Source organism: Aotus nancymaae, unplaced genomic scaffold (assembly GCF_030222135.1).
Source record: "Aotus nancymaae isolate 86718 unplaced genomic scaffold, 86718_ANA_hifiasm-v0.15.2.pri h1tg000006l, whole genome shotgun sequence".
Taxonomy (NCBI): domain Eukaryota; kingdom Metazoa; phylum Chordata; class Mammalia; order Primates; family Aotidae; genus Aotus; species Aotus nancymaae.
Genome location: NW_026988417.1, coordinates 58,863,481 through 58,890,906, shown reverse-complemented (window position 1 = coordinate 58,890,906; position 27,426 = coordinate 58,863,481). Strand labels below are relative to the sequence as shown.

At 32.6% G+C, this 27,426-nt stretch overlaps 1 protein-coding gene across 2 annotated transcripts in view; it reads left to right on the top strand.

The window, feature by feature from the left end:
* Window positions 1–27,426, top strand: part of TECRL (trans-2,3-enoyl-CoA reductase like) — a 101,995-nt gene that overhangs the window by 5,288 nt on the left and 69,281 nt on the right. For both annotated transcript variants that reach the window (XM_021666297.2, XM_021666296.2), the window contains exon 2: window positions 22,210–22,261. In XM_021666297.2, coding sequence (XP_021521972.1) covers window positions 22,210–22,261 — 52 coding nt within the window. The remainder of the gene's footprint in view (window positions 1–22,209; window positions 22,262–27,426) is intronic.

Genomic DNA, 27,426 nt, shown 5'->3' with positions numbered 1-27,426 from the left:
TAGTAAGAGTGCATACGAATAATACCTTTGTAACCATAGAAATTAAGACAATTCTTAATTTTTGACATTGACATTTTATACTTTACCTTGTACATGATACTTACCATATTTATGCCTTAGTTTGTTCATCTGTAAAATGAGAATAGTATCTGCCTTAGAATGGCCTCATGGCAGTTTTCAGAATTTCATGTACATGTAAATGACAGTATCTTCTTCTTTTTTTTTTTTTTGTCTTTCTCTTATTTTTCCTTCTCTTTTCCTCCGTCTACTCTTCTGTCTCTTCCTCACATTCCTGTCCCCCTTTGCCTCCTCTCCATGTCCCTTCAGTCTTCTTTGTCCTACTTATAGTGATGTTTCATGATATAAGAGTTAATCAAAAGCATATTGGAGTTGAGTTCAGAAAGACTAGAATATTAATATAAATCTGAGGGTGTGATTTCTTTTTCCTTAGGCATGGTCTGGTAACTCTGATTCATACTCATTTTTTATGAAACAGGAAGACTTTCCTGGATAAGTTATATTTATGTGTGTTCTAGATAGTGTATAAGAAGAATATAACTGGGAGATATGTCTGAAGCTAAAATAATTTACTGTGGGGTGTGTGTGTGTGTGTGTGTGTGTGTGTTGGCAGGGAGGGAAGAATATTGTTTGCTTGCTTGCTTACTTGCTAGCTTGCTCTCTTATTTTGAGTGCATACAAGTAGAGAGGTAGTTAGAAATCACCCGCTTTTTTTTGTTTGTTTGTTTTTTGTTTTTTCATTTTAAGTTGGAGATTCTGTGAGATATACAAGTGGAGTTTACCATTAGCCCTTTGCCTGCAAAAAAACTCAGGAGAGTGGTCATAGTTAAATATGTTGATTTGAAAGTTAGAAATGTATAGATGATCTCCACAGTGGTTGTATTAGAGAAGATACATTTGTAAAGAACAATGTAGTAAGTAGGAAGAGAAAAGAACCAGTTACAGAAGCCTGAGAAACTTCAGCATGTAAGTGTCTTACATAAAAAGATGACAAGGAAAACTGGAGATAGAAACATGGGGAATGTGGCATCAGAGAAACTTCAGCAAGATAATTTAAGTAAAAAGGAAAAATTAGTGGTGTCAAATATGGCTAAAAAGCACAGATAAATCCAATAAGTATCTCTTATATTAAATGCTGTGATGTTTATAGAGTTTAATTAGACTACTTTAGGCAGAGTAATATAGGGAGAACTCTAATCTGGAATGGGAAAGTACAATCAATGGGAGATAAGACATTTGAGTTCACTGGAAGGCATGTCTTTTGTAGGTAGCAGATCTTTGAACAAACTTACTCTTCATTTTTCAACTTTATACATCTCTTATGTATCCTGATTCACATTCTTGAGATTACTTTCTAGCTCCCCTCTATTACTGTTATGTGTCAACATTCTATAGTACTTATCAGTCTCAAAACATATTTTGTAATTTTTATTTCTTTAGTTTCAGGAAAATTTGATTCCCCTGCTTGGAGTGTCTTCTGTCACAATCTGTAGATTTCATATTCACTCTGTATTGTCCAAAAGAGATGACAACTCCTTTATGTGCCACTTAGTATCTCCTACAGGTGGATGTGCTCCTCATCCTAGTAATGATTCACTCTATCATTTTACTATTATTAGTATCTATTATTACCATATATAATCCAATAGTTGGGAATGGATATTTGTAAGCTATCATAGACATTTAAAAGAGTAATTTTTTGCCTGCTCAATAAAACATTTTAGTCATAAAATAGTAAGGCTTATAATTGGTGTATTAGTATTTTTTCTAGTAGTTTATTTTCATTGCATTTTACTATCAGTCCATGACAAAATAGAAGTTTAAAAAAATTCTACTTTGCTCTATATAGTTTGAAAAGCACCAAATCAGATGACATGGAAATATTTTTAACATTGCCATGATTCAAATGTATCAAAGTGATCTAAGTGTTATTTTACAATAAACATGTCTTGGATTAAAAAGAATAGGTCATATCCAGGCTTTTCTTGAATTTGATTCTAAAGATTGCATTTCCCTTGTTAGGCAAAGTAAAAATAACTCTCAAATGTTTGTTTTTTACATACCAAAAAAAAACAGCAAAAAAGACTTAAATTTTTAGACCAATGAAAACTGAATAAATTATGTTTTCTTTGGAAATTTTCTACTTAAAATGGTAAATCTGAGAAGATGAGGTAAACAAGGAAATGCTAACCATTAAAGGAATAAAATTAAGTGGAACATATTGTGCAAATAAAAGAAAACCTATTTCCTATTAAATCAAGATTGAATGAATAAAGTTAGTACTGGAAACACATATTTAAAAACATACATAAAGCTTAAATAACATTTCTGTCTATGGAAATTATCAGTGAAGTGGACTATATCAAGAGAGACATGCATTTGAGAAAGCTTTGCCTGTTTTGTTATTCAAATAGCTTAGATTACATGAAGCTTATAATGAAATATATTTCCTAACTTTAGAATGCATGAATCTAATTGGAAAGAGAGATGACACATTTTTAAAAAATTACAATATAATAAATAGCATACACAAGTTTAACACAAATTATACTGAGAATTCTGGGGAAATAATTCTTTTATGTAGCAGAAATTTAGGTCTGTGTATGAGAGTCAAAGAATTGTTTAGCTGAAGACAGCACTTGAAAGGACCTTTAAAAATATGTAGTGTAATGTGTTAGCCTGGTCCAGACCGAAAGAGCACCCCAGGTAGAAAATTTATCATATCCAATAAAAAAGAGGCAGGAAAGTAACAAGCCAAACTTCCTGGACTGATGTAATTAAGTACATGCTGTGATACTTCAAAATGGAGCAAACTGAGATTAGAATGTTATAGCTGGGACTGATGAGAGAGGGCCTGATTGCCTTCCTAAGGCATTTAGACTATTTTTCTTTGAATAGGGTAGTGATATTTTTTTTTTGGATCTGCCTTTCAGAAATTAAATCTGTCAACTATGTGGAGGGTAAAATGCATAGTAGAAATCCCAAAAACAGTTCCGTAAAATGGAGAAGCAAATCTGTGTGAGCTCATTCAGGACTGCCACATTGGGGAGGCGACATGGTATTGGGATCCGCTTAGGCTTTAAGACACTCAGCCACCTTGCACACTTAACCAGGTTGTGACGTCGGGCAAACTTATTGTGTTTTCCCTTATATTTATAATATTAGGTAATTCTTACATTGCTATAAAGAAATATCTGAGACTGGTAATTTATAAAGAAAAGATGTGTAATTGACTCACAGTTCTGCAGGCTGTACAGGAAACCTAGTGGCATCTGCCTCTGGGGAGGCCTCAGGAAGCTTCCAATTATTGCAGAATTCTAATGAGAAACAGGCACTTCACATGGCCAAAGCAGGAGAAAAGAGGCAGAAAGAGGAGATGGCACACACTTAAACAATCATCAGATCCTTCAAGAACTCGATCATGATGAAGAGGATGGTACCAAGAGAATGGTACGCAACCATTCAGGAGAAATCTTCCCGCATGATCCAATCACTTCCCACCAGGCCCCACCTACAACACTAAGGATTCCACTTCAACATGAAATTTGGCCAGCGACAAATTTTTCTGTCCTGGGTCCCTTCCAAATCTCATGCCCTTCTCATATTTCAAAATACAATCATGCCTTCCCAATAAGCTCCCAAAGTCTTAACTCATTTTAGTGTTACCTCAAAAGACAGCTAAATTAAAATAACCAAATTCCTGGGTCATGCAGTTTACCCCCATAACAAACCTGCACATGTACCCTCTCAGCCTACAATGAAAGTTAGATAGAATAAAAGATAATGATTAATGTATTTATATTTCTGGGAAATCGTCTCTGTTTGCCCTTTTTATGGTTTTGTTTGATGCTTGTTTTAGAAGTCAAGTCCAGATTACGTGTTATTGATACATTTTGGTAGCCTGATAATGAACCTATCAAATCATTGCCTAACTTGGTTCTGAGATCTTAGTGTGTACTTAAATATAACACATTGTGATTGTTTTAATTGTTCCTTTTCACTAAAGTTTTGTGCTCAATATTAAGTAGTGACATCTTTCTTTCTTCATAAAATTAGCATTTAATAAGTGAGCAGTTATTTATGGCAATGTTAAGTAACTTTTATAACTTAGGTTAATGGTCCATGTATGATTAAGTATTTAAATATAATTTGGCTAAAATACTTAATTTACAGGGTCTAAAAAACTTCATGTTTGGCCGGGCGTGGTGGTTCATGCCTTTCAGCATTTTAGGAGGCCGAGGCAGGTGGATCACCTGAGACCAGTAGTTTGAGACTAGCCTGGCCAATATAGACCAGCCTGGCCAACCCACCATCTCTACTAAAAATACAAAAATTATCCAGGTGGAATGGTAGGTGCTTGTAATACCATCTGTTCAGTAGACTGAGGTAGGAGAATCCCTCGAACCTAGGAGGCAGAGGTTGCAGTGAGCCCAGATCACACCACTGCACACCAGTCTGGACAAACAGCACTATAGCATCACCTCATTCCTAGCACCAAGTTATGTACTAAGCAGAATAGCACAGTGCATAGTACATAACTTGGTGCTAGGAATGAGGTGGTTCTGTAAGACACATTTAAATGATGTAGAGATGGCTTAATTGTTCATTGCTGAGCAGTGAAGAAAACATCAGAAACTGGAAAGATGAAATTCCAGGTCATGTTGTGGTAAAATATTTTGTGAAGTTATGTGTATGGTAACTTATAAAGTATGGCATAGACCTGATGAAGTTGCTGATCTAGAAAATGAGGGCAGAAAAAAGTTGTTAATACCATCTGTATATTGTTATTGGATTCTTTTGGCAATGCATTTCAGGAGAGAAGTGTTCACACAAAAGCATGTGAAGCAGACAGACAATGTATATAAAAGCAGAGTTTAGGTCTTAATGTCAAAATATCTATGAGCCTCAATTACTGTTACTTTTATGAGCCTTACAATCATTGATTTCTCCCCAATGCTTGGATGTAAAAAGTGGGCTATAGAAAAGCAGATAACGTCTATTAGCTCATAGGTTGCTAGGTTAAATAGGTACACTTTATATTATTCGGAGAGTCCAGAGTTTGAGCTCTATGTCATGATTAGAAGAGGTTCTGCACTTTCTTGAGGATATGGGTTGTATATGCTGAAAATGTAAAGGAGATTTTGATGATCAGAAGTGTAGACTATAATAAATATTACTATTTTTATTACGGTTTTTAACTGGTTCTCTCACAGGAACATGGTAGAATTAAAATCACCTATCTCCCTGAAGTTAAGTGTTTGATGCTGATGAAATATGGGTGGAAGGCATACTTATTATCAGACCGAAGCTGGAAGAACCTAACCCAATTTGATTCCCTTTTCTTTTAGCTGCTGTCTTAGAAACAGGCAATGTTGCAGATGACTCCTGCTTTGTCAGTATAGATTCTAGAGTGAGGAGAATGCAATGTAGATATGGCAGACAATCTGTGAAGTACATGCAGTAAGTGCAGAAAATAGCATGGGCTATTTTAAACCACTGAGTTTCGCAACACAACCTAAACTATTCTATCAGGTCTATTCAATTAAATTTGAATTAAAGACAGCTTTTGTGATTTTGTCAGTTTCTCATTAAAGATCCTTCAATCATTAGAACCTTTAACAAAGAGAAAGAGTGAGAACAGCTTTCTATATCATTGTAACATATTTCTTAAATTACTGCCTGTAAATCAATGCCATATCTTTTATTTTAAAATGGAAGGCATATTTATAAAGTATTTTATTGTTCACATAAGACTATTCAATAAATTGACTATACCACTTAATCTATCCAGTCTATGTTAGTCTCTTCAATGAATGTTTAGGGAGTACCTACTATGTACTAGGATTCCTAGTCAATAATATTGAACATAAAGGCAGCCGAAATGAGCTTATTTTAAATATATGAAGTTGTATCAAAAGAACGATGAGATTTCTTAGATAATTAAGTTGAATTATCACAGTTGATATAAAGATTCTGGCTAAAAACTGTTTGAGTGTTGATGTTATTAATGGAGTAGACACAGTTGTTTGCCTAACACATATAGCACTCAGTTCTGGCTATTTAAATTTGAAGTTACTCTGAGACAACCATGCAAACTGGTTAAACATCCAATTGTATGTGTAAGTTTGCAGCTATGAAAACAAGCTGGTGCTGGCAGTATGCACTTGAGAGTATGAAAATATATGGCATTCAAAGTCATAGGAATAAACAAGATCAACTTCCTGGATGAAACATAAGCTATTTTTATGTAGGCTCACCAAAACGATGCAATTAATGTCTTGAACCTTCATGGTTCATTTAATCATCAAACAAGTTTTAGAATTTCAGACATATGAAATAATAAAATTTTCATTTTTCTCTATAATGTCAGATACTCTGAATTTGTCTGTATGTTGAGGACAAATTCTTCCAAGAGCATGCAATTTACACAGTTAAAATTAAAATGTAATGCAATCATTTTTAGTGGCTGGCAATATGTAGTAGCATTTATGGGGACTGTGAGCCAATGATGCAGAAATAATTGTAGCCTCTATCTCTGTGGTTTGATGTCAAACAATTCATTAGTGATATGAACTTTCTAAAATTGATTTTCCTCCCTAATTATTTTTGCTTGGAACTCATTTCATACTTGCCACATTTTAAAAACTGTAACATAAATCTTGAAGTAAGAAAAATAAATATATGACCATCACTTCAAAATTTGAACTGATCTCTAAAATTTTGAAATCAATTTTAACTCTGTTATCTCTCAGGGATATAGGGTATGAGGTATGAGGTTTCTTTACTTCAATAGATTTAATCTAGTTATCTTTAAAAAAAACCCACCACTTTGACAATATACAATAAATAAGAATACTGCTCCATTTAAAATAAGCAATGACTCCAAATAATAATGTGCAATAACAAAAGTATAATGCTCACTCATATGACATGCCCAATGTGGATGAACTGTAGCTTTTCTCAAAGACCTATTTATTCGGGAGCAGATTAAGTTAAACAGCTTTTGCCTTTACTATTGTCAGTTTCCAAGTAGAGTGAACAGAAATGTAGTGAACTTATAATGGCTCTTAAAACTTTTCTTAGATGCTAAACTTGTAACTTCCTCTTACATTTCACAGGCCAGTCAAGTTACATGACAATGCTCCAGTTTGACATGTTGAAGATGCAAAATATTCCCTCTGAGAGACATGCCCAGAGAGGGACCACAGCAATTTGAACATTTATAACCTTGTGAGACTAAACAAGGCTCTTTGCATCAAAAATATTTACTTCAAAATTTATGTGCTAAAGTTTATTCACTTTAATTATCTAAGGAGCCTCAATTTCTCATGCAAGTTTTATTGATGTGTTTGTTCAGCTGGAATAGTTGTACCTACCTGGCTTCTAAGCCAGATAAATGAGACCTGTAACAGTTAAATACAAGGACAAATATAAAAAATAAGAACCAGCAGTCTTGAGAACATACTCATCAGGGAAGAAGTCAGTAGCTCCCAGATATATGAAAATTTATAATGCTTTGTAAGCAAAAGGCTTAACATGGACATATACCTTCTGTTTATATTCCATTGGTCAAAGCAAACCAAAAAGCTAAATGCAATGTCCGCCTGGATATCTTTGTAATAAAGAGGAGGAATAGAACAATTATCTGCTAAAATAGCCTAATTTGTCACTAGTTTTCAGTTTTCAAGAACAATTTAAATTATCTTTCATTTTTGAATAGGCATATATTTATTTAAAAAATCAAATAATTAATAACATCAAAACAGTAGTACTAGCACCAGATGGATTAATTGGTGAATTCTACCAAATATTTAAGAAAGAAATTACACTCATTCTCTACAACCTTTTTTTACTTCCTAACTCACTCTGTAATGCCAAAATTACCCTAATACCAAAAACAGACAGAAGGATTATAAGAAAAGTAAGCCACAGTCTAACATCCCTCATAAATATAGATGTAAAGATTCTCAACTAAATATTAGCATATGAATTTAACACTATATAAAAAGAAGTATTCTCCGCAACCAAGTGGAAATTATCCTACTTGTGTAAGGCTAGCCCAGCATTTAAAAAGCAATTAATGTGGTTCATCACATCACCAGGATAAAGTAAAGCAAATTTTATTAATAGATACAGAAAAACCATTTGATGAAATCCAACACTCATCCAGAATAAAAGTCTCAGTAAAGTAGGAATAGAAAGGGAACTTCCTCAACTTAATAAATAATATCTCCAAAAGATGTACAGGTCACATCATTTTTACTGGTGAAAAATTCAAAACTTTCCCAGTAAGAGCAGAAAGAAGGAAAGAAGGTTTACTCTCACCACTGTTGTGTAGCATCTTAGTGGAAGTCCTAGCTAATGTGAAAAAAAATGAAATAAAGAATTTACAGATATACAAGGAAAAATGTTTGTCTATGTAAAATATCTGAAGTAATTGACCTGAAAAAACCCAAGCAAACAAACAGTAAAATGAAACAAAAGAACCCCTGGAATTATGATACATTTAAAGCCAGGTTTCAGGATACAAGGTTAATATATGAAAGTCAATCACATTTCTATATCTTATAGTCTAGTAATGAATAAGAGCAATTCAAAATTGTGTATAAAATAATCATGCATAATTATTATGTATAATTATTCAGTTATATTTACTTATTTGTATTTATATAATTTACATTAGCAATTTAAAATTAAAATAGGTATAAATCTATCAAAACATTTACATAATCAATATGAGAAAAACCAAAATACTCTGAGTATCAAAGAAACTAAAAAATTAAAATATAGAGAGATACTTTATGTTTGTGAATAAGAAGACTCAGTATTTTCAAGATGTAAATTCCTTCCAAATAGATCTACAGATGTAATGCAATCCCCACTAAAATTCCAGCAAGTTATTTTGTGCCATATTAACAAACTCTTTCCAAAGTGTATATGTAGAGGCAAAAGATCCAGCATAGCCAAAACAATATTGACAAACAAGAACCAGGTTGAAGAACTGACATTACCTGACTTCAAGGATTACTCTAGAACTACAGTAAGCAAGACAATGCATTATTAGTGTAAGAATAGACAAATATATCAATGATACAGAGTAGAAATCCCACAAATAAAGCAATGTAAATGCAATCAACTGATCTTTGACAAAGGAACAAAGGCAACATAATGTAGAAAATATAATCTTTTCATCAAATAGTGCTGGAGCAACTAGATGTTCACATGCAAATAAAAAAAAGAATTTAGACATACTTTACACATTTCACATTAATTAACTCGAATCCTATATGTAAAAGACAAAACTATAAAACTCTTACGTTATCACAACAAAATCTTCATGACCTTGGATTTGGCAAAGACTTTTCAGAGATGATGCCAAAGGCAAAATACATGAAAAAAAATTAATAAGATTAAATTTATTAAAATTAAAATTTCTACTCTGTAAAAATCAGAGCCAAATCAGTGCCTAGAAAATAGACAAGAAACAAATGGAAAAAAATATTTGAAAAAGTCACATCTGATAATCTTGAAATTTATCCTACCTGTGCAAGGCTAGTCCAACATTTAAAAGCAAGTAATGTGGTTCATCATATCACCAGGATAAAGTAAAGAAAATCACAAAATTTTATAAATAGATACAGAAAAATAAAAACCAAACAATCCATTTAAAAAGTGGGCCAAAAAACTTAACAGACACTTCACTAAAAAAAGATATACAAATGGCAAATAAATATACAAAAATGCTCTACACTATATGTCATCAAGAAAATAATAATGAAAAGGGTAATGAGATATTATCTGAACCTTCTAAGATAGCCAAAATCCAGAACACTGACATAATATGCTGGGAAGATGTGGAACAACAGGAACTCTTATTCCTGTTGGAATGCAATATGGTAAAGCCATTTGGAAGACAATTTGATGATTTCTCATGAAACTAAATATATTCTTACCATACAATATAGGAGTCATGCTTTTTGATATCTACTCAAATGAGTTGAAAAGTTATGTCCGCACACAAACCTGCATACAGGTGTTTATGGCAGCTGCATCCACTATTGCCAATACTTGCAAACAACCAAGATGTCTTTCAGTAGGTCAATGGATAAACTATGTTACACCAAGACAGTGGAATGTTATTCAGCACTAAAGAGAAATAAGCTATTAACCAATAAAAAGACATTGAAGGAATTTTAATGTGCATTATTAAGTGAAAAAAGTCAATCTGAAAAGGCATCATACTATTAATTCAACTATATGACATTCTGGAAAGACAAAACAATGATGACAGCTAAAAATTAGTGTTGCCAGTGGCAAGATGTGAAGCACAGAGGATTTTTCATGTAGTGAAAACACTGTGAATAATACAATAAGGATAGATATATGTCCTTATAGATTTGTCCAAACTTATAGAATGTACAACACCATGAGTGAATCCCATTGTAAACTGTGAACTTTGGGAATTATGATGTGTCATTATAGGATCATCAGTTGTAACAAATGTACCATACTGGTGTAGAGATATTGATAATGGAGGACGCTGTGCATGTGTGAAGCAAAGAGTACATTGAAAATCTCTTTATAAAATCAAGCCTATTATAAGATAACACAACACAAAACAAATGGATTTTAATATCTGTGCCTGAGTAACAGGCTTACATTTTGCTTCAAATAGTAATTCTTAATTACATATAAACCTTGAAAAACAGCCTAAATATTAATACCTGTCATAAATGTACAGCTTAAAAGACAATAAGGGATAAACCCCCTAATTAGCAAAAGAAATATTACACGTGAAAAACTACATATTCAAAAATCACTTCCCATACTTTGTCCTCTACTCTTACACATATATCTGCATACAGTTGACTCATGAACATTGGTTTGAAATTCATGGATTCACTTATGAATGGATTTTCTTCCACCTCTACCACCCCTGACACAACCACCAAACCCTCCTCTTCTTCCTCCTCTTCAGCCTACTGAGCACGAAAATGATGAGGATAAAGACCTTTATACATATCCATTTCCACTTAATAAATAGTAAATATATTTTCTCTTATGATTTTCTTAATAACATTGTCTTTTCTCTAGCTTACTTTATTTTTGGAATACTTTATATAACACATATTATACAATATGCATTATAATAGTTAATAATGCTATAATTATATAGATGTAATATGTGTTAATTGACTGTTATTAATAAAGCTTACAGTCAGGAGAAAGCTATTAGTAATCAAGTTTTTGGGGAATCAAAAGTTATATGTGGGCTTCAGAATGTCTGACTAGAGGCACCTGGCATTTACAGGACTGAATTATAAAGTAAATAGATGATCACAGTTTGCTTAGAGCATCTAGGAGAGAACACTGAAATTCAGCAGGAAAGTGGCATTAAAGCTCTGAATCATGAAAGGTGAAGAAAATAAAGCAAGAAGCCCAGCCAAGTGTGGGGAAAAGGTAAGCAAGAGATTCCCAATTGTCCACATTTTCACTATGGACTCCTCTAACCTTAGCCCTGGGATAGACCCTCGGCCCTCATGGGCCCCAAGACTAGTATAAGGAGCTACCTGGAGTCCACACGATGGCATTATTCCAGAGAGGGAATTCACATTGGGTTCCACACATGTCTTGAGACTCAAATAGCTGGCACATAGCTCCATTTTGAGAGCTCAGTCTCTAATAAATTATATCCTGCCTTGGGGCCCAACCACCCCTGCATCTCCCCATTCCTATAGCTCCACTGTCATCCCTCATATCCACCTAGTAAGCTATGGCAACATGACACCAGCTGGACACAGCAGCTTGGATGGTTCTTCAGCACTCAGCCTATACAGTTTCCTGTATTCCAGGAAACAAGAAGGTGATGTAGTGCATGAGGGAGGTTGCTACCAGAACAGAGTGTTAAAGTGCACACTCTCACAAGCCTGAGAGCTGCCTGTTTGAAAGCCAATGAAACATTGCAACACTGACCTCCCTAGCAGCAGGCTGCTGCAAACCTGCCTGCTCCAGGGTGCCTGGGTACTGGCCAAATTGGGCACTATCCTGGGGCCTGAAGACAGGCCTGCCTCACACATCAACACAACTCCACAACTGGGTCAACATGCTGTTCAGGAGCTTAAGGATCAATCCACCTAGCCTGCCACAGCTAGTAAGCAGGTGTACCATCAGGGGCCTGAGGACAGACCCACCTGACCACCAGAGTCAGGAGCCTATATGAGGATTGTTCAGGCCCTAGAGGTGTAATTCACCCCTCTGTTTATCCCTGGTCCCCACATACACCACCAGGAAAACATGAAAGCAGATCCACTGCACCCACAACCATTAACTGTGTGCATCATCCATGGGCCTGGGAACTGGTCTTCACTGCCCACCGCTATCACTGCTGGATGTGAGCATACATTTTGGAGGCCTGATCTACCCACCACAGCCTGTGCTTGCAGATAACATTGAGGAGACTTGAGGACAGGCCCACTTCTCCTAGCACCACCATTTTTCTAGTGTCTGCACACATTATCCAGGAGCCTGAAGCCACAAGCACTTATGCATAACTTCCAGGAACCTGGGACTGGGCTGTTCTTACTGCCAGGGCTCCATACATTGTCCAGGGGTATGGAGATAAACCAGCCACAACCTGTGCCCATGCACGCCATCAGGGGGGCCTGAGGACAGGTCCATACAAACTGGCACTGCCCCTAACAATGCTTGCTTGCATCATTTGAGGGTGTAAGGATTGACCCCTCCACCACTACCACTAATACCTTTAAATGCCTTTTGGGGAACTGAGAATGGGCCCTTAGCCTACTTGTGACTGCACACATTGTCTGGGGCTCCGAGGATTCACCTGTTCCACCTGTCACCACCAATGCCTGCATGTGCCTCTTCAACGCCTGAGGATGGGCCCTCTTAGCCTGCTGCCACCACAGTTAACAGCGCTCATCTGCACGTGCCAACTTGGGGCCTCAGGACTGGCCTATTCATCCAGTTGCCACAACTGCTGACACCTGTGCATGCTGCCAGAAGTCTTAAGGGTTAGCCCACAAACACTACTGGCATCAACACCACAGAGCTAGATGCCTGAGTACCCACCCACCTACCTAGATAAACACTGTCATTGTAAGCACATGAGAAGCCACCAAGGGGCCTAAGAATCATCCCACCTGGAACACTAATGCCTGCATACACCATCTGAGCGCCCCATGACTGGCACACACAGCCTGCTGCTGACACCACTTGTGTCTAAGTATTACTTATCTAATGTTCTTGTTTACAGTAAAGCCTTACCACAGGCTTCCCCTAAAACTGTAGCCTAAGCTTCTGAGTATGACACAGACAATACTGATGCTGATTACAGCTGAATTATCATACAGAGACTATAGTACTGTACCCAACAAGAATCAAAGTCAAAGTGCCCTGCTGAACCAAGGCTATAGGGACATCTACAGGAAAAATTTTTTCCATGAAATACATCCATAAAATTAGAAGAAGCAACTGTTACATCAGATCTGCAAATATTAGCATATTGAAGCGAGAAACATGAAAAAATGAGAAATCATGACAAGAAACGTAACAATTCTCTGGCAATAAAGAATCGTTTTCAAAATTATTCAAAATACTTTTTATTAAAATCCCTAAAATAAATTCAAAACATTTTTATTGAAATCCCTAAAAATAAATTCAAAACGATATTAAAGAAGTTTGGTGAGATATCAAAGAGCACAAACAATACAAATAAATCAGAAAAATATTTGTAAGCTAAATGAGAAATTTAACAAAATGATACATATAATAAAAAAGAATTAAACCATACTTTAGAAACTGAGGAACTCAATTAATTAAATAAACATACAACTGAGAGCTTCCACAATAGACTAGATTAAGCAGAAGAAAGCATTTCTAAACTTGAAAACAGGTCTTTTGAAATAACCCAGTCAGACAAAAAGAAAATAATAAAAAAAAATGAAGAGCGCCTGTATGACATATGTGACTTCATAAAGCAACCAAATATTCAGATTTTGAGTGTTCCAGTAGGAAAAAAGATAGACAAAAGCACAGATACCCTACTTAATGAAATAATAGCTGAAAATTTCCTGTCTTGCAAGGTATAGACACCCAGATACAGGAGCTTAAAGATGTCCAAATATACTTAACCAAAAAGATATTATTTAAGATAAGATGTAATCACACTGTCAAAAATCAAAGACAAAGAGAGAATACTAACAAGAAGCAAGAGAAAGGCATCAAGTCACATGTGAAGGAATCTTCATCAAACAGCTGTTCTTAGCAGAAATCATTAAGCACAGGAAAGAATGAGATAACACATTAAAAGTACAGACAATCAAGAATATCATGTGTAACAAAGCCATCCTCCAAAAATCAAGGACAAATAAGGTATTTTCCAGATAAGCAAAAACTGAAAGAAATCGTTACCACTAGACTTGCCCTACAAGAAACACTTAAGAGACTCCTGCATCTGAAAGCAAAAGGATGATATCTACCATTATGAAAACACAAAAATTTATAAAACACATGGATGGAGCAGATAAAATTATTGAAAAGGGAGGGACTCAAATGTTACCACTACAGAAAACCACCAAATTGCAATGATAATAAGAAAAAAGAAATGATCAAATGATATAGAAAACAATAAAATAACAGTTATAAAAATGACAGGAATAAGGTCTATCCTATAAATAACAACCTACAACATAAAAAGATTAACTTTTTATTTATATGATAAAGATTAGCTGATTACATTAAAAACTTGACCCAACTATGTGTTGCCTACAAGAAACTCACTTCATATGTAAAAATGTGCATAGACTAAAAATTAAGAGATGAAAAGGATATTTCATACAAGGAGAAACCAAAAGAAAGCAGGATTAGCTAAGTTTTAAGTTTTTAATTAAAAACTAAAAAAAAACTTAAACATTGACAAGGTCATTATATAATGATAAAAAGGTCAATTCAGCAAAAAGATACAATAATTCTAAATATATATGCACCCAACAAAAACACACACTATATAGTGCATGGTGTATGTATGCATATATGTGTGTGTGTGTGTCTATATCTATAACTATACAGATATATATATATATATATATATATATATATATACATATATACATACAGAAATTTCCTCTGGACATACACAAACTGCTAATATTAGGTCAGAAAGAAATAGAAAATTTGAACAGACCAATAACAATTAACAAAACTGAATCAGTAATAAAATGTCTCCCAACAAAGAAAAGCCCATCACTGTGTGGCTATACTGGTGCATTTTATCAAACTTGTAAAGAACTAATGACAATTGTTCTCAGACCATTCCAATAATTTTAACAGAAAGGAATTTTTTGTAACATGCTATGGGTCCAGCTTTATCCTGAAACCAAAGCCATATGATCACACACACACACAGACACACACACATAATACTACAGGCCAATATTCCTGATGAACAAAGACACAAAAATCTTCAGAAAAGTACTAGTGAATCAAACCTCACAACACATCAATGAGGTAATATATCTTGATCAAATAGGATTTATTCCAGGAATAAATGTGTACTTTGATATATGCAAGTCAATAAATATGATATATCATATCCACAGAATGAAGGACAAAATTCATATGATTATCTTAATAGATAAAGCATTTAATACAATACACCATTTTTTATGATTAAAAAAACTCTCAACAGGTTAGGTATGGAATGAACATAACTCAAAATAAAGAGTATAAATGACAAATCTTCAGCTAACCTCATTCTGAATGGGGAGAAAATGAAAGCTTTTTATCTAAGAATTGGAACAAGTGGATACCCACTCTTATTCAGCATAGTACAGGAAATCCTATTTGTAGCAATCAGGCAAGAGAAAGGAAAAAAAAAAAAAGCATCTAAATTAGAAAAATGGAAGGTAAGTTGTCCTTTGTAGATGGCATAATCTTATATAGGTAATAAAATAAAAACACCACCAAAATATTTTCAAACTGATAAATGAATTCAGTAAACTTTTAGGATACAAAATCAACATAAGAAAATCAGCAGAATTTTTATATGTCAATGAGAAACTAGCTGAAAACTGAATCAAGAATTTTATCACATTTACAATAGGTACAAAAAAAAACCAAAAACAACTTTGAATAAATGTAACCAGGAAGGGAAAAGAACTTTGCAAGGAAAAGTGCAAAACCCTGATGAAAGAAATAGAAGAGGACACAAACAAATGGAAAGACATCTGATACTAAGAGATTAGAAGAATTAGTATTGTTAAAATACCACCACACCCAAAGCAATCTACAAATTCAGTACAATCCCTATCAAAATACCAATGACATTCTTTATGAAATAGAAAAACAACCTTGATCTTAAAATTGATATGAAACCACAAAAGACCCTGTATAGACAAAGGAATATTGAGCAAAAAGAACAAAGCTGAAGGTACCACACTTCCTGATTTAAAATATACTGAAAAGCTATAGTAACCAAAACAGCATTGTATTGGTTTAAGAATAGACTTATGAAACACAGAAACCAGATGTAAATCCTTGTATTTATAGTCAACTGATTGTCTTCAAATATGCCAAGAATATACACTGAAGAAAAGGCAACTTCTTTAATAAATGGTGCTAAAAATACTGAATATCCATATGCAGAAGAATGTAATTAGATCCCTATCTTTTATCAAACACAAAAACTCAATTGAAAATGGATTGAAAACTTAAATGCTAAGACCCCAAATCATGAATTACTAAAAATAAAAAAAAAAGAAATAAGGAAAATACTATAGGACACTAGGCCAAAAATTCACGACTAAGATCTCAAAAGTATAGGTAGCAAAAACAAAAATACACAAATGGGAACATGTTAAAATTTTAAAAATCTGCATAACAAAGGAAAACAACAGAGTTATGAGGCAAAAGAGTGGGAGAAAATATTTGCACAGTATTCATCTGATCAGGGACTAATATTCAGAATAGATAAGGAACTAAAAAACCTCAATTCTCAGAAGCATAAAAACAAGTAAACAAAGAGTTCATGGAAAATTGGACAAATAATCTGAATAGACATTTTTCTAAAGAAGACATACAAATGGCCAACAGATATATAGCAAAGTGGTCAACATTACTAACATCAGGGAAATAAAAGTCAATGCTACAATGAGATATTATCTTACCCCAATTTGAAGTACTACTTTGAAGAAGACAAAAACATTAAAAAATAGAAGCTGGTGAAGTTGCAGATCAAAGGAAATTTACGCTATTAGTGGAAATATAAATTAGTACAGCCATTATGGAAAACCATAGAGAGTGTCTCAGAAAACAAAAATAGATTTTTTGTAAATTCCAGACTCCCAGACTCCTATCCTGGGTGTTTATCCAATGGAAAGCAAATCAATATATCAAAGGGATACCTGCACCCTCATGTTTATTGCAGCACTATTCACGGTAACCAAGCTATAGAATCAACTATTATTTGCAGCCACATGGATAGAACTAGAGGTCATTATATAAAGTGAAAAAAGCCAGGCCTTGAAAGACAAATATTGCATGTTCTCATTCATGTGTGGGGATTTAAAAAGAAGGTTAACTCTTTAAAAAGTTTATCTCACGAAGGCACAGAGTATAATATTTACCAGAAACTGGGAATGGCAGTGAAGTAATGAAGAGAGGATAGTTAAAGGGTAGAAACATACAGTTAGATAAAAGGAGTAGGTTCTACTGTTTAATAGCATAGTAGGGTGACTATAATTAACAATTAACATATGTTGTATATTTCAAAATAGCTAGAAGAGAGTATTTGAAATGCTTCCAACACAAATAAATGTTAAGTGTTTAAGGTGATGGATGTTCTAAATACTGTTTTGATCATTTCACATTTTATGCACATATCAAAATAGCACATGTACCTCATAAATATGTATAATTAGTAGATATCAATGAAATTGTTTTAATATATGACTACATGGAGAGTTGGCACCTCTGCATTGTTCAAGGGTTGTGTGTGTGTGTGTGAGTGTGTGTATGCATAAATAAAATGCCAGTAACGTTTTAGGCTGTATTTCTAAAAGAAATTTGCACATAATTTCCTAGAAGTATAATTTTCGTAAAAAAGAGCATTATTCAGATAAATTTTTTTTTGTAAATACCTTGACAAAATCATTTTATATGTCAATTTGACATTATTTTTCAATAGGAAAGGCATAATTGATACTAAACAAATTGTTATTACAATATAAAAAGTAACATTTTGTATGATACAAAAACAGGATATGTATGTATGCATACATACATATATACATATAGTTTTATTTAACAAAGAAGTAATTTTAAATGATTTATTTTAGTTTATAAATAAATAAAATGGATACAATATAAAACATTCCAATTTCTTAAATAAAATTCAGTTAAATTTAAATATTTAAACCTTGTTAAAACTCATATTTCTTCAGATTCACTGTGTGATGTCAATTTTATTCAAAGTGAAAATTCTTGCTATTCTACAAAATACCAAACACATTTTGAATTTATAAAAATTATTTCCATAGACTGCTTACTTGTCTGAGTATCTGAAGATTACTTATTAGTAAAATAACAGTTACTTACTAAGAAAATCTTTGTCTATTCTGAATAAAATACTCAACTATATATTCTATTTGCTAATCTACTACCTTCTTCATCATTTTTTGTTGTTGTTTGAGATGGTCTTGCTCTCTCACCCAGGCTTTAGAGTAGCTGGGATTACAGACACACCCCACCATGCCCTGCTAATTTTCTTTTTTTGAGAGATGAGATTTCTGCCACGTTGCCCATGCTGATCTTGAAGCCCCGGGCTCAAGTAATCCTTCTGCCTTGGTTTCCCAAAGTGTTTATTCTACAAGCGTGAGCCACCAAGTCTGGCCTAAAAGTTTCTAGTGGAAATTCTCAGTTATTTTTTTAAAATCATTTTTCTGAATTAGTCAAGCTTAAAATTTGATTCCTTAGGCAATTATTCTTCTTGTGTCTTGAAAACAGCTCTGTTTAGGTAGGAACCTGCGTTGGGCATTTTGTATTTCTCTGTGTATCTGTTTCTGCATTTCACACTTCTATATCTAATTATTCCTATCAGTTTATCTTTTACTCTGGTTATATTTCTGCACCTTTACTTTAGACAAATTCTTTCTTTTTTATTAAGTTTACAGACAAATTTAGGTTTTTATGCTACAAAAATCCCATCATATGAATGTCAGATGGTTACTGTTTAATTTCCATTGCTCTAATCAGGGTGAGCAGTATTTTGGAGCCATCTGTATATTTTAAGTATTTATAGTGAAAGTGGCTGAAATATGGTTTTACAAACAAGCAATATTACAAAGAGAGGTTTCTTTGAAAAATTGTAGAAAATGTATATAGGGAAAATTCAAACAAATTCCAGATTAAATGCTTGAATGAAAAAGCTTTTTCATCTTCATCAACTTAAATGTAGGATAAAGTTATAATAACTCAAATTTTAACTATAATCAGTTAAAATTTAGAAGTTTTTTTTTTTTCCTTGAGACAGAGTCTTGCTCTATCACCAGACTTGGCTCACTGCAACCTCCACCTTCAGGGTTCAAGCAATTCTGCCTCAGCCTCCCGAGCAGCTGGGACTACAGGCATGTGCCACCACACCCAGCTAATTTTTGTATTTTTGGTAGAGATGGGATTTCATCATGTTGGCTAGGATAGTCTAGATCTCTTGACCTTGTGATCAGCCTGCCTCGGCCTCCTAAAGTGCTAGAATTACAGGTGTGAGCCACCGAGCCCAGCCAGAAGTAAATTTCTGGTTTAACTTACAAACATCATTTACCTTGCCTACTCACTGTTTTAAGATTCAGTTCCTTTTATAAGAAAGAAACATTAATGAAGAGAATATTAAGGTTTCAAATGCAGGGTTTCAAGTAACTGCCATCTGTATAATCATGGAAATGAATAAATTATAGTGATGATAGTTTATGCTTTTTAAGATGTTGTAAAACTAACTAAAAAGTAGAAGTTATGATAAATAAACTCCCTGATGAAGCCACTGAGACATCAATTCAGTCATCAGAATCTCTTATATGCTCAGTTAATTATCATATTTTCCTCTCTGTGCATTCAGTACAACTAAAGGACTGAAAAGAGCAGATCAAACACAGTCTTGTGGCTAAGTGAATACATGTATGAATCATTTAGTAGTTAATTTCTTTCTGATTTGTTTTGTCTAAAATTACTACAGAAAAGGCAAGTTCTCAAGGATTTCTTCAAAATCAGCACTTTTCTAACATGAAAGTCAAATGAAATATTTTTTAAAAAGTTAAGAACTTATAATACATCCCTATTCCACATGATGGTTTCTTTCAGAAAAACATATTCTGAGTCTTAGAAATAAGCAAATTCAAAGAAAAATGAATATATCAAATTAGAAAATTGTCTATTACATTATTATGGTTTGGGGAAAGGCATACAACGTTTGCATATCAGATTAAGAAACTTCGATCTTACTTGTTTTCACGTTTGCACTCACAGCTTTGTTTTTGACTTCTAAAAAAGTTGATTAAAACTTATTTTATGCTATGTGATGAACTACATGATTAAAAAAAAAAAACAGTAACCGTAGATCGTTATCCTCTGCTCCATATAGATTGAACTAACAATGCATAATACAAGAAAATGTGCCCTTATAAAATGCTAGATGAACACATATCAAACACAAATTGAGAGATTATTGATCATGAAAATTATTTTTTATTTGAAACTACGAGTCTCTTGATATGACTAATGGACAAATATTTATTACTATAGTGAATATCATGGGGGCTTTAGTCCACTCTATCAGAGAAAGAAATATATAAAAATGCTGAATGAATAAGGAATACTGAGGTAAAACAATGGATACTGTTAAAACAGCATTTTCAAATAAAATTTAAATATTGAAGGTCAATAACCAAAACTAAAATATATGCATGGTGTATAAATATATACTACTCTTTCTATAAACTGTTCTTAAATTTTTTCTAACATCTTTCAGAGAAGAGCAATGCCATGAAATATTTGAAAATTGTATACACATAGAATGTTTTAGGATCATGTTTTTATTAATAGCATAAAAAAATGGAACTCCTATTACTTTCTAAGGTTAAATCTCATAACTGTCTTATTTAGTAAATCATATATATACAGGAAATCAGAAAAAAATTCTGAATGGTATATTGAAAGCTTGGTCGAAATCCTATTAAGTACCAGTGGAATGCGTTAAAATAAATATATTTGTTGTTATATTTTCAGTGCATAATAAAACTACATGCTTTTTAAGGACCATTATAGACAAACATTTTACTCATTTTTATATTTAACACTTTCAAAATAGCTATAAGGGGATTTTAGTCAGCATAAATAAATCATGTAGACATACGATTATAATAAATTTCACTAATACCATATGCTTATTCAGGGAAAGGAAATATATTTTCTTGAATTATCATGAAAATGTCTTTTGAGACAAATTCATAAAGTCAAAAAAATATTGTGATGGCTTGAGATGTTTGGATGTCATTATTGTCCTCAATAATTTTTTAATTTAGATGAATTAAATTTATTTTACTCATTTTCCTAGTGTATGGAGTTAGTTTTAGTAATTTAGGACCACATATTTTTTGAAATTACTATATATTTAAGGAATCCAAAAAAATATATCTCACATGCATTTTAATGGACTTTTAGTGCTCTTATTTGAGGATTTAAATAATGTCAGTAGGGGGTATAAGGTGATATTGCATAATATTCTGATGTAAACATTTCTCTCATCTGTCCATATAAATTAACTTCACATCCTCAGGTACTATTGCTATACATTCTTTTACTTTCCTGTACATTAACTCATATTTTTAATTGATATTTTTATGAGATGTGGAAATATACATTGAATATTTTGGACAAAGAAAATTCAAAAATATATCTTAGAAAGAAATTGATTAATTAATATTATAACACTATTACTGTTGTATACAAATGTGATTCCAACCTTTCAAATTTGTCAAAACAGTAATCTTTAAAAAGGTAAACAAAGAAGAAATTCCTATTGTGCAAGAATTTTGTGATATATTTTAAAGATTTTTTTCTTAAACAAATGGATAGAAAACAAGTGAACAGTTTTAAAAAGTAATTCTATTGTCTTTTCCTTTTCAGGTGACACAATCATCTACTATTCATGATGTTAAGCAAAAGTTACACAAAGCATGTAAGTTTTATGTATTACTTAGAATTTGCAGTGTTTTATGTTCAAATAGGTTTAAATTTTTATGTAAGTGCAATATATGATAGAGAGTATGGAAGCCATAGTTTTACATGGAGCTCAGAAACAATAGTTTGCTTAATATTTCTTAAGCATAAATATCTAACATTTAACTTTAATTGATCTTTTAATCTCTAGCATTTCCGATTTTTCTTCACAAAGTTGTTTTTAATATATATTTAAACTTTATTTTATTAGAAGAGAAAACTTTCTATATATTAAAGACATTAATTAATATAAGTATATTTAAGCAAAATATTAGGCAAATTTTTATTTCATGTATTTATACTGGTCAAGTAGTATTCATATAGAAATCCTTCACATAATTCATTTAAATTATAGTGTTTAATTTTATTCATAGATGAATCTACCTCAACAACTAATCTTCTATGATTTATTAAAAATATTTATATTTGATGCATTTAAATTATTTTTAGACCTTTTCAATAAAGTTTACCCCAGATGTTAAACATAAAAATGTTGGTCGAGTGCAGTGGCTCTTGCGTGTAATCCCAGAACTTTGGGAGGCCGAGCAGGCAGATCATGAGGTCAGGAGACCAAGACCAGCCTGGACAAGAGGGTGAAACCCCATCTCTACTAAAATTACAAAAATTAGCCAGGTATGGTGGTGTAATGCCAACTACTTGGGAAGCTGAGGTAGAGAATTGCTTGAACCTGGGAGGCAGAGGTTGCAGTGTGCTGAGATAGCACCACTGCTTTCCAGCCGGGGTGAGAGACTGAGTCTCTGTCTCAAAACAGAATCTATAATATTGGCAAATATTGTTTTTAAAAATTTTATTTTTGAAGCAGTTTTTGTTTCATAGAAAAAATTAAGTAGAAAGTACAGAGATTTCCCATATAACCATTTCATTTCCCCACACATACATAGCATTTCCCCACACATATATTATAAACATCCCTCAACAGACTAGTACATTTGTTGAAATTAATGAATATACTGGGAGATCATAAAAACCAAAACTCCATCGTTTAAGGCTCTGAAACTGACCCAATAATTCCATAGACAGTTATTTTTGTAAAAATGTAGAAACTTACCCTTCTGTTGTTAAACGTTGATGCTTATATTTATTGTATCTGAATTCCTTCCTCAGGAAAGAGTCCTTTAGCCCTCTCAGAAAGTATCAAAGAAATAAAACTCACCAGATCACCAAATCCAAACAATGAGATGCTGAACTCCTCTTTCATTATGACTGTGTCCTTTCCCCTCCATAGTTCCTGTTTTCTCACGCAGTTATATTTCTTCCCTGCTATATAAACCCCTAGTTTTAGTCATTCAGGGAGACAGATTTGAGACAGCTCCTATCTCCTCAGCGGCAGCACCTGATTAAAGCCTTCTTCTTTGCCAATACTTGTAGTCTCAGTCATTGGCTTTCTGAGCAATGAGCAGCAGGACCTTGACTGAACTCCTGAAATTTTGCTAACAGTTCACTGTTGGTGTTGTATATTCTATGATTTTTGGTAGGGAACATTTATAATATTTTAAATTTAGCTGAGCAATGATTATTTTGTGAAAATAATCATGAAACTCACAATTTAATGCAATAAATTAATAATACTTCATTGTAAATAAGGAGAGCTCTTATATTGCTTTATTTTAGGACAAACACAGAATAATTACTGAGTACTTTCTATACCTATGGTATTATGCCAAACATAAAGACTAATTCAATAAAGATAGAAAATATGCCATAAATTGTCAAAAAGTAATCTTATTTGGAAGACAATATATTCACCAAAAATGTAGAAATAAATTTCAAATAGTCAATGAACCTAAAATTTATAAACATTTCATTAAAATCTAATTAAAATTTGTAATGAAACAGAAAGCCTATACAGGAAGGAATAGAATTGTTTAAAGTATGCTTACTCAGTTTAAAATTATTGAGGAAAATGAGTTCTTATATTTTACCATAAAGTCATATAGAAATTGGTTATGCTGAAAAGAGTCAGAAGAGCATTATAGTAAGGGACAAAGAACAAAAGCAAAAAGGTATACGTGTGTGTGTGTGTGTGTGTGTTTGCGTGTGTGTGTGTGTGTGTGTGTGTGTGGTGGATTAAGTTTCTAACTATTGCATTTTAGTTGTTAGCTGCATTTTTATGACAGTATTTTCTAAAACATTGAGCTTTATATCTAATTCACATTTTTATATAATCACAGCATCTATATGACCCATGTTACTCTGATTATCTCTATACGTATTTCTGGTGTGTTTCTACTTAAAATAAATTTATTTTAATAGCTATTTCTCTCAGCATAAAACATAAATCTCGTTAAGCTAGTAATTGAATTGCCACCTTTGAAAAGACTTAGACCAATTCTATCTAATAAAGTGGCTCCAGAAAGTTTAGATTACAGTAGTAAGTAGGAGGACATTTGAAAATGACTTTTTAATAAAAAGTAGAAAAGTGTAAAAGATGATTGTATGTAAAACAATAATGACAAAATCTTATTTCTATTCCAGGAAAATGAGTACATGAACAAAATTTGAATTTATGTGTAAAAGAATGTGCAGTTACCCTGACAAACTGTATTATTTTTATAATAATTTATGTCAACTAATAGACAAACATAGTAATTACTTGAAATCTTAAGCTTTTAAAGCTACAAATTTTGCATTTATATGGTTTAGACACTGCTTCTAATAATTAGAAAAGTGAAGTGAAAAAGCTTATAAAAAATCCTAGAAATGTTCTGTTGCAGAAGTGGATAGCTAACAATATGACAAGAGTATAGTTAGTTTTATTAGCTACATATAGACAAGAATTTTCGACAGCCATTATTTTACTTTCTTTTCTAAGTACTAATCTTTAACAGCTTTACTTAAATTGTGACTTTTTTCACTTTTTCAAAATTATCTTTATTTTGACATTATATTGATCATTCAAAATACAAAAATTTTATTTCAGCATTTTCACATTTACCATAGTATATTTCAAAATTGTATTGATCTTAAGGTTTTACAAAATGACACGCAAAAACATATTTTTTGCTACATTACATTATAGAAAGTATTTAAAAGAATGTATTTGCTAATTTTTGAAAGACATTGAAAAATATTGCTAATCCTGAAAATCTGTGAACATAAGGGCATCAGTAAAAGGAAATTCTGTGTCCATGACCTTAAGATCTTACCTTTTTAGTATATTTTAAAACTAGATAATACTGGATACTTATTCAAGTACATAAATATATACCAAAAAATTAATCATATACATACAAAGCCACATTTGTCAGGTTTTTAAAAACTTTACTTTTTGACACCAAATTATTTTTTATGACATATCTGACATTGTTTGTCTTCAGGCCCTGAAGTTATAATAGGAATTTAATTTCATTCATCAAAAAAAAATCTTATCAGAAGACATTGTTTCCTGAAGGCAGATTTCTTGTTACATGTCTTTTATCTCTATCCTCTGTTCTCTTACATATTTTGATTAATCCTGATATTTTGTCTTCATATGATTCATCTGACTTGTCAGCATTACATTTTTCTTTGTTTTATTTTAGAACTTATTTTTACTGTAATCTGTCTTTTCTGTACAATGACAATCTTAATGTTATTTCAAAGTTTATAATTTTTAAGTTCTGCTTTGTTATAAGAATAATATCTTAGGTTACCCTAGTGGGGATGTCACAGCAATTAGACTGGTAAAGAAATAGAAGGAGAAAAAAAACAGTATTCATATTAGGTGCTGAAACAAGGAGAGAGAAATGTTTTTCATGAAATAGAAGCATATAAAACTATCAATTAGATCTAAGCATACACACACAAATAGTTTCACCCATTTCTTATTCTTTTCTAATTTAATGCAGCAAAAATGCATGAGATGTCCCCAGCTGCAAATACTCAATTGACCTTTCTTTATCTTGATCCATTTATTTCTTAACACTTGTAATTATTGTTCTTGTTTGCATCTTCAAGTCTCCTCTAGAGAGCTTCAGAAATCTTCCCGCTAATGTCTCTTTATATCATACTGTATTCATGTTCATCTTCTCAGAAGTATTCCACAGAATAATTGTACATTCTTTTAAAAACCTAGCTGAAAAATAAAAAGATTATTAGTCCCAGTGACACTCTGACTAAAACTTCATGAATATTTTTCTAATATATAAGAGATTTTTAAAAACTTCTGTGTGTCATTATTACTTATTCTAGCAGAGTAATACCACTCTATTTCATGTTACCCAATTCAACAAATAACTGAATTTCCCCTTGGGATGCAATATGACTTTATTAGAACATGTTTAAAAACAAAACTGTGGCTGGGCACAATGGTTCACACCAATAATCCCAGCACTTTGAGAAGCTAAGGCAGGTGGATCATGAGGTCAGGTGTTCAAGACCAGCTTGATCAACATGGTGAAACCCCATTTCTACTAAAAATAAAAAAAAAATAGCCTGCTGTGGTGGTGCATGCCTGTAATCCCAGCTACACAGGAGGCTGAGGCAGAAGAATCACTTGAACCCAGAAGGTGGAAATTGCAGCTAGCTGAGATCATGCCACTGCACTCCAGCCTGGGCAACAGAGTTAGACTCCAACTCAAAACAAACAAACAAACAAACAATCCAAAATTGTAACAAATTACATTTAAAGACATAATTGGCTGTTATTAGCTATTCATAAAATGGGCAGTATCTTATCTACATAAGATGTAAGTAGAAAAGAGCTTCAATAAGCATGGCAAAACAGTTGATTTTATAAAGTGGACTAGTTGGAGCAGGAATGAGAAAAATGTTTCTGCCTAAAAAAAACTGAAAAATTTCTGTAGTCTAAGTTTCCACAGAAAATGCGATGAATGTGATATCTTGTGTTAATAAAATAAAATATATATTTATGTAAATACTTTGAAGAATTGATAAAGTAAAGCTCTGCTTAATATATTCTTTAGGAACTGCAGCCACTCATTACTGTAAACCAGGAAATCTCTAACAGACATTAGAAAATATCTGTATAAAGGTAGTATTTTGTATGAAAACAGTTTGTATAATTATTATAATTATTCATTATTTATTTGTTTATTATCATTATAATTATTTGGTTTTGATTAATTAATTATAATCGTGATTGTTTTATAATTTAGTTACAAT